The 9,097-nt window shown below is 38.4% G+C and overlaps 1 protein-coding gene across 4 annotated transcripts in view; it reads right to left on the minus strand.

Moving 5' to 3' along the window:
- The window catches only part of RUFY3 (RUN and FYVE domain containing 3), an 85,931-nt gene that overhangs the window by 31,280 nt on the left and 45,554 nt on the right, over positions 1-9,097 (minus strand). For all 4 annotated transcript variants that reach the window (XM_011998150.1, XM_011998149.1, XM_011998152.1 and 1 more), the window contains 3 exons: positions 7,700-7,823; positions 3,254-3,315; positions 1,543-1,608 (listed from right to left, as the gene is read on the minus strand). In XM_011998150.1, coding sequence (XP_011853540.1) covers positions 1,543-1,608; positions 3,254-3,315; positions 7,700-7,823 — 252 coding nt within the window. The remainder of the gene's footprint in view (positions 1-1,542; positions 1,609-3,253; positions 3,316-7,699; positions 7,824-9,097) is intronic.

Below are 9,097 nucleotides of genomic sequence, written 5' to 3' on the forward strand. Positions count from 1 at the left end.
TTTCTTTAATTTTTGTTTTGTTTTGTTTTGAGACGGAGTCTCGCTCTGTGGCCCAGGCTGGAGTGCAGTGGCCGGATCTCAGCTCACTGCAAGCTCCGCCTCCAGGGTTCACGCCACTCTCCTGCCTCAGCCTCCTGAATAGCTGGGACTACAGGCGCCCGCCACCGCGCCCGGCTAACCTTTTTGTTATTTTCAGTAGAGACGGGGTTTCATCGTGTTAGCAAGGATGGTCTCGATCTCCTGACCTCGTGATCCACCCGCCTGGGCCTCCCAAAGTGCTGGAATTACAGGCGTGAGCCACCACGCCCGGCCTCTTTAATTTTTAATTAAACTTTAATGTTTTATTCACTGTGCTCAGACATAGAATAGCCATAGTCATTTAAAGACAATAATAAATATAAATACAGAAAACTGAAGGGGGAAAAAAACCTGAGAAAACTAGGAAGAAGTTCAATGAAAAGGAAATAAAAGGATGTGTTGATTTTGAGGCAGACACTACATTCATATTACTTTTATTATAGTCTATTGTTAAAATTGTTTTATTTTATTATTGTTGCTAATCTCCTACCTTGCCTAATTTATAAATTAAACTTAAACATAGGTATATATGTATAGGAAAAAACATAGTATATACAGGGTTTGGTACTATCTGTGGTTTCAGATATCCTTTGGCGGTCTTAGAATGTATCCCCTCCACATAAGCGGGAACTACTGTACTTTGTGACTACTTGGTGAAGTAACTGCAATAATGGCAAAGAAATTTAATTTATATATTAAATTAATGCTATTAATTCAATGTACAAATGAGAAATGCAGGGAAGCAAAGTATGTATCTTTTCTTTTTTTTTTTCAGGCAGGGTCTGGCTCTGTAACCCAAGCTGGGGTGTAATGGCAAGACCAGGGTTCACTGCAGCCTCAACTTCCCAGGCTCAAGTGATCCCCCCACCTCAGCCCCACAAGTAGCTGGGATTACAAGCGCACACCCAGCTAGTTTTATTGAATTTTTTAATAGAGACAAGGTCTTGTTATGTTACCCTAGCTCGTCTTGAACTTCTGAGCTCAAGCAATCCTCCCGCCTTGGCCTCCCAAAGTGTTGGGACTACAGGTTTTGAGCCACCACACCTGGATGATATGATTAATTTAAAGGTACTAATGTAACGAGTGGTTTCCACAAGATCAGCCCTGAAATATGCAGCTACATCTACTCAACTGAAAAAGCCACCCATTTCAACTGTATGTCACATATTTAAAAATTCTTAACTGAATGTATTTATGTATTTAATCACTAGAGTTATAATTATGTACATATTATATACTGTTATTTTATATTATATATAACATTATATACTGCCTTTCACTAAAGGTCACCAAAACTGTTAAATGCCATTTATTTATCTAGTGCCTAACTCAGTGCCTGGCAAGCACGAATTCTACAAATATTTGTTGAACGTTGTCTGAATTTATCCTCACTGCTCATCATCTTACTCTTCCCTTCTCCTTCAACAATTCCCCAGTAAAGTAATACATTTATTCATGATTTACTTTAAATGTCTGTTCAGTTCTTCTACATAGTTCTTCTGGTCCAGAATGGCAGTAATCTGACCGTCTCTGGGGGAAGGGGAAGAAAACAGAAATAAACTAAATAACATAAGAAATACCAAGATCCCAACCCCACCTCACCCCATCTTTTCATAAAACATGAGAAAAAAATTGTGGCACAGATACACTGAACCATAAGACAGATTTGATGTAAAACCCTATTGACATATTAACAAGAGTCAGGAGTTTAAAAATGACAAAACCCCACACTAATAAAGCTCTTGTTGTAGCTTACAAACCTTAGTATTAATAATTTAGGTCACAGGTATGATGTTGCAATCTATTAGACGCATTTAAAGGATAAAAATTTTCTTGTTAATAGGTTTTTCAGCTTCAGTAGTAGTACTTAATAGTAACAATTTCCAATCGTCATAGGACTTGAATTAAGCTCACTCTGATGTAATATAGCTGTTCTCAAGGGCTAAATATTTGTCTGTAAGTGCTATTTAACATTTAAAGTGAATGGTTAAAAAGGCTTTCATAAAGATCAAATGTTTATTATGTTATATATCTTTAATATTATATATATTATGTATATTTAATATTTTATATATATTTAATATTTCATATACATTATATATATGGATTTTTTGTTTTGTTTTGGTTTTTTTAAGACAGAGTCCCGTTCTGTCACCCAGGCTGGAGTGCAATGGTGTGATCTCGGCTCACTGCAACCTCCGCCTTCTGAGTTCAAGTGATTCTCCCACCTCAGCCTCCCAAATAGCTGGGATTACAGGCACCTGCCATCATGCCTCGCTCATTTTCTTTTTTATATTATTGTAGAGATGGGGTTTCACCATGTTTCCCGGGCTGGTCTCAAACTTCTGATCTCAGGTGATCTGGCTGCCCTGGCCTCCGAAAGTGCTGGGATTACAGGCATGAGCCACCATACCCGGCCCAAATGTTTATTATTACATGAAAAAAAAACTGGATAAAGGAGGTTGGCAACTACAACCAACTAATCTATAGTGACAAAAGATAAACAGCCAGATTTTTCAGCTGACAGATAAAATTAAGGCCCCAAACTTATACAACTACCAAAAGAACAGTGAGACAATCTTAGCTCTGTGTCAAAAATCAAAAACATCAGACTAATTATGCTTTCAATGGCTACACTTATAAAGAGAATAGATGTGCTTCTGATCTCTAATTACTAGGTACCCTAATGAATATTTTAAAACTGTTTAACATAGTTTTAGATTTACAAGAAGAGGTATAAAGGCAGTACAGAGTTCCCACGTACCTTCACTCAGTTTCCCCTAATGTCAACATTTTACATAACCTCACGGTGCATATTTCATATTGCCAATTTTAAGCAAACTGAGAATGCAACTCCTCTGGTCAAAATGACCATATTTTTAAACCCTACTATAAGACATAGAGAATTGGAATCCTTTAGAAAATTTTTATTTTCTTTGCCCCTGAACCACATAGCAGGAAAATCATTAAACAAACAAACAAACAAACAAAAAAACCCTTTTAGGGTTTAGTGGTAGGCATAATAGATATTTCTGGCAAGACTTTATTAAAGCTATATGATCAGAAATTCTTTCAGCAAGTCTGTTAAAACAGTATTGTTGTAAACTTTAAATACTACCAAAGGAAAAAAAATACTACATCAGGAGAAAAGAAACCTAATTTTATTGGTACGTACCCTTCAGTACCTTTACTGCTGTTCCCGTCCTTGAGATACATTGAAAAATCTATAACTCCAACCTACAGAGAGAATTTTCAGGTTTTAATATAAAATTAGATATTCTTTACAAGACATAACACAATATCTCCTTCTAGGCACTCAAAACAGTAATACAGTCCTGACACTTATTAGGAATGTATGATTAAAAATTTACTGTTTTACTTTCAGTTTAATCAAGAATTAATAAGGGTGGGAAGTAAAGAATCAAGATTATGTCAATAAGACTAGAAGACCAGATCACAACTAAGACAGTCAATGGAATACTTAATATAAATAAGGTCTACAGTTTCTTTCTCTTTTGCTTATTTCGGGTATTCCGCTACTGAATCCCTGTTCATTTTTAGAAATAACTTTTTAAAAATTAGCACATTTCCCCTGTAGAAGTTTCAGAAAATACAGCTAAACAAAAGGGGAAGTAATATTAAATCCCAACCACCATAGATGACCATTGCTAACATTTTGGTGTCTATTCCTCCAAACTTTCATTGATGTATACATCTTCATTTTTCAAGATTGCCATTTTATGATTTAGCTTCTTTCTTTTTAAAAATCCACGCCAAAGGCCAGGCACAGTGGCTCACGCCAGTAATCTCAGCACTTTGGGAGGCTGAGGCGGGTGAATCACCTGAGGTCAGGAGTTCGAGACCAGACTGACCAATATGGAGAAACCCTATCTCTACTAAAAATACAAAAATTAGCTGGGCATGGTGGCACAAGCCTGTAATCCCAGCTACTCGGGAGGCTGAGGCAGGAGAATCGCTTGAACCCGGGAGGTGGAGGTTGTGGTGAGCCGAGATCTCGCCATTGCACTCCAGCCTGGGCAACAAGAGCGAAACTCCATCTTAAAAAAAAAAAAAAGTCCACACCAAGAAAATCGTACTTCCCTTTCTATTTTACCAGAATAAAACATAACAGAAGTTTGTGATAGAATTTCATACAGAAAGGGTGAGAAGTAATTAAAGTGAAAACATTATTTATTGGGCAATTAATGTATACTAGGCCCTGTTCTAACTGCATTACATCAAGAAATCTGAAACAACAAGAAACAAAGTAATTATAAAATATATTCAGCTAGAAAATGAGGAAGCCAGAATCCAAAACTAGACAGTTAGCTTCAGAGCCTTTACTCTTAACTACCATGCTTTAATGGCCTTTAGTACAGTTGGCTCTCCTTATCAGCAAGTCCTAAAACCCAGGGACACAGAGGGCTGACTTTAAGGGGCTTGAGCATTGTGAGTGTTGGTATTCACAGAGGTCCTGGAAACAATCTCCTTTGGAAACTGAAGGACAACTGTCCAGTTGATCCCTGAACAACAGACTTTGAACTGTGCAAGTCCACTTATATACTATATATACACAATATAAAATATGTATTTATATTTATATTATATTATTTTTGAGACAAAGTATCACTCTGTCATCCAGGCAGAAAAAAATAAAGGTTTTCCTCCATCTCTGCCACTCCTGAGACAGCAAGACCAACCCCCTCCTCTTCCTCCTCGTCAACCTGGTTAGTGTGAAGGACCTTTATGATGATCTGGTTCCTTTATGATAATTCATTCATTTAAATGAATAGTAAATATATTTTCTCATCTTTATAATTTTCTTATAACATTTTCTTTTCTCTAGCTTACTTTATTGTAAGAATACAGCATATGAAATATACAATAGGCCGGGCACCATGGCTTATGTGGGATGTTTCTACCATGTGGTGCTTTACTCTGGTGTTCAAGAGTCAACTGTATATATTTTGGTATACACACACACACCCCTCATTTTATTGCTCTTTGCTTCACAGATATTGCACTTTTTACAAATTGAAGGTTTGTGGCAACCCTGCGTCTAGCAAGTCTATTAGTGCCATTTTTCCAACAGCATGTGCTTGCTTCATGTCTGGGTTTCACATTTTGGTAATTCCCACAGTACTTCAAACTTTTTCATTATTATTATATCTGTTGTGATAATCTGTAATCAGTGATCTTTGATGCTACTATCAACATTATTTTGGGGCTCCATGAACTACACCCATATAAGATGGCAAGCAATCCATAAATGTGTGTGTTCTGACTGCTTTACTTACTGGCCGTTCCCCCATCTCTCTCCCTTCTCCTTGGCCTCCCTATTCCCTAAGACACAACAATACTGAAATTAGGCCAGTTAATAACCCTGCAATGGCCACTAAGTGTTCAAGTGAAAGGAAGAGTTGCACATTTCTTACTTTAAATCAAAAGCCAGAAAAAATAAAGCTCCGTGAAGAAGGCATGTCGGAAGCCAAGACAGGTCAAAAGGTAGGCTTTCTGGGCCAAACAGTCAGGTTGTGAAAGCAAAGGAAAAGTTCTTGAAGGGAATTAAGTGCTACTCCAATGAACAAATGAATGACAAGAAAGCAAAATAGCCTGATTGCTGAAAGGAATGAAGTTTGAGTGGTCTGTATAGAAGATCAAACCAGCCACAATATTCTCTTAAGCCAACACCTAATTCAGAGCAAGGCCCTAATGCTCTTCAATTCTATGGAGATTGAGAAGTAAAAAAGCTGCAGAGGAAAAGCCTGAAGTTAGCAGCGACTGGTTTACGAAGTTTAAGGAAAGAAACTGTCTCCATAACATAAAGGTACAAGTTGAAGCAGCAAGCGTTGATGTAAATAATAGAAGCTGTAGCAAGTTATCCAGAATATCTAATTAAGATAATTGATGAAGGTGGATACACTTAACAACAGATTTTAGTTGTAGTCAAAACAGCCTTCTATTAGACAATGCCACCTAGGACTTTCATAGCTATAGATGAGAAGTCAATGCCTGGCTTCAAAGCTACAAAGGACAGACTGACTCTCTTGTTAGAGGCTAATGCAGCTGGTGACTTTAAGTTGAAGCCAGTGCTCATTCACCATTCTGAAAATCCTAGGTCCCTTAAGAATGATGCTAAATCTACTCTGCCTATGCTCTATAAGTGGAATAGCAGGCTGGGCATGGTGGCTCAGCCAGTAATCCCAGCACTTTTGGAAGCCAAGGCAGGGAGATCACTTGAGGCCACCAGTTTGAGATCAGCCTGGGCAACATGGCAAAACCCCGTCTCTACTATAAATATAAAAATTAGCCGGGTGTGGTGGTACATGCCTGTAGTCCCAGTTACTCAGGAGAATGAGGCATGAGGATTGCTTGAGCCCAGAAGGTGGAGGTTGCAGTGAGCTGAGATGGTGCCACTGCATTCCAGCCTAGGCGACACATCAAGACTCTGTCTCAAAAAAACAAAAAACAAAAACCAAAAAAACAACGGGTACAGCAAAGACAGCACATCTGTTTACAGCAGGGTTTACTAGAGTATTACATAAACTTAGTTGATAAAGCAGCAGCAAGATTTGAGAGGACTGATTCCAATTTTGAAAGAAATTCTACTGTGGGTAAAATGCTGTCAAACAGCATGGTATGCTACAGAGAAATCTTTTGTAAAGGAAGCCAATTAATGTGGCAAACTTCACTGTTGTCTTATTTTAATAAATTGCCACAGCCACCTCAACTTTCAGCAACCACCAAGCTCAGTCAGCAGCCATCAACACTGAGGTAAGACCCTCTCCCAGCAAAAAGATTACAACTCACTGAAGGCTCAGGTGATTGTTAGCATTTTTTAAGCAATAAAGTATTTTTAAGTTAAGGTATGTACACTATTTTTTACACATACACTATTACATACTTAATAATAGTGTAAACAAACTTTTTATTTAAAAAATTTTTTTAGAGTTTTATTTTGAGACAGGGTCTCACTGTCACCCAGGCTGGAGTGTGGTGGCACAATCATGGCTAACTATAGCCTCGACCTCCCAAGCTCAAGTGATCCTCCTTCCTCAGCCTCCCAAGTAGCCACCAGAACCAGCTAATTTTTTTTTTTTGGTAGAGATGGGGTCTCACTATGTTGCCCAGGCTGGTGTCAAACTCCTGGGTTCAAGCGATACTCCCGCCCCAAAGTGCAGGGATTACAGGTGTGAACCATCGCACCTGGCCTAGTATAAACAAACTTTTACATGTACTGGGAAACCAAAAAATGCATGTGACTTGCTTTATTATGATATTTGCTTTATCGTTGTGATCTGAAACCAAACCTGCAATATCTTGGGTTTGCCCGTGTTTGTGTGTGTATGTATGTGTATGTAAATATGTAGGTGTGTGTATATATATACGTTTAACAGAAAGTACAACCAAGACAAGAATCTGAAAAACATTCGTAACGTATAAATGCGCCAAACTGGAAGGAAAAACAACCTATTTTTTTATATTCCCATCAAAATGGAAGGAAATCCTGTTCATGACACATACAGTATGGCCTAATTTGATTGCTATAACCTAATCAAATCCATTTCTGAGATACCAGAACTCAGAGTGACACGCATGGTAATGAGTCTCTTTCCCATACCTGAGAGTCCAAGTCTTCTCCTTTCATACAGAAATTGGCATCAATGACATTCAGACCCACCAACAGACCAGCAATTATGGCTCCTTCTTCTTCCATCATGAGGGCATTGGGTTCATAGAATTCACTGTAAGAGAAATTCACGGAATTCCTTATTGTAACAAAAGTCTCAAAAATCCAGTGACGTAATCAGGAGACAAGGACAAAAACGCTTGCTTCATGGTTGATTATAGTCATCTACAAAAATAGTTAAAAAATTACAAAAAGAAAGGCTTTAATAAATATTTTATTTTTAGATAATAGGTGGATGTTGGCAAGTGGAACTGGAGAAAAATTTTTTTAAAAGAAAAAAGATAATAGGTGCATGAATAGATTCTTTAGATAATAGTCTCGCAGAAAGACATGTGACTGAACAGTGTTGTGGTTGAAGCAGGTATTCAGACTTTTCTGACATATTTGTACTTGTGATGTACCGTCACATGATTTTGCAATCTTTTATGCATCTTAAAGCATTTGTTTGGTAGCTCGGCGTGGTGGTTCGCATCTGTAATCCCAGCACTTGGGGAGGCCAAGGCGGGAGGACTGTTTGAGACCAGGACTTTGAGACCAGCTTGAGCAACATAGTAAGACCCCATCTCTACTAAAAACAAAAAAAAAAATCTGAATGGATAAAAATTATTGGCTGGGCACAGTGGCTCACGCCTGTAATCCCAGCACTTTGGGAGGCCGAGGCAGGTAGATCACTTGAGGTCAGGAGTTCGAGACCAGCCTGGCCAACATGGTAAAATCCCATCTCTACTAAAAATACAAAAAATAGCTGGGTGTAGTGATGCATGCCTGTTAATCCCAGCTACTCAGGGGGCTGAGGCAGGAGAATTGCTTGAACACAGAAAGCGGAGGTTGCAGTACTCCAGCCTGGGTGACAGAACAAGACTGGGTCTCAAAAAAAAAAAAAAAATTTCGTGAAGACCCATAGATAATTAAATACTGCTTATAATGCACCTAAATTACTAATACACACACAAAGAAACCAGTGATGTAATTCATATGATTTAACTATTGCATTCCTTGGTATTTACCCAAATGAGTTAAAAACTTATGTTCACATAAAAACCTGCATACATGTGTTTATAGCAGTTTTACTCTTAATTGCCAAAATTTGGGAGCAACCAAGATGTTTTTCAGTAGATGAATGGACAACGGCATATGACTTAGCACTAAAAAAGGGAACTATCGCTTGGCGCAGTGGCTCACGCTTGCAATCTCAGCACTTTGGGAGGCCGAGGCGGGCGGATCACCTGAGGTCGGGAGTTTGAGACCAGCCTGACCAACATGGAGAAACCCTGTCTCTACTAAAAAAAAAAAAATACAAAATTAGCTGGGCATGGTGGCACATGCCTG

The sequence above is a fragment of the Mandrillus leucophaeus genome, unplaced genomic scaffold (genome assembly GCF_000951045.1).
Source record: "Mandrillus leucophaeus isolate KB7577 unplaced genomic scaffold, Mleu.le_1.0 Scaffold559, whole genome shotgun sequence".
Lineage (NCBI taxonomy): Eukaryota > Metazoa > Chordata > Mammalia > Primates > Cercopithecidae > Mandrillus > Mandrillus leucophaeus.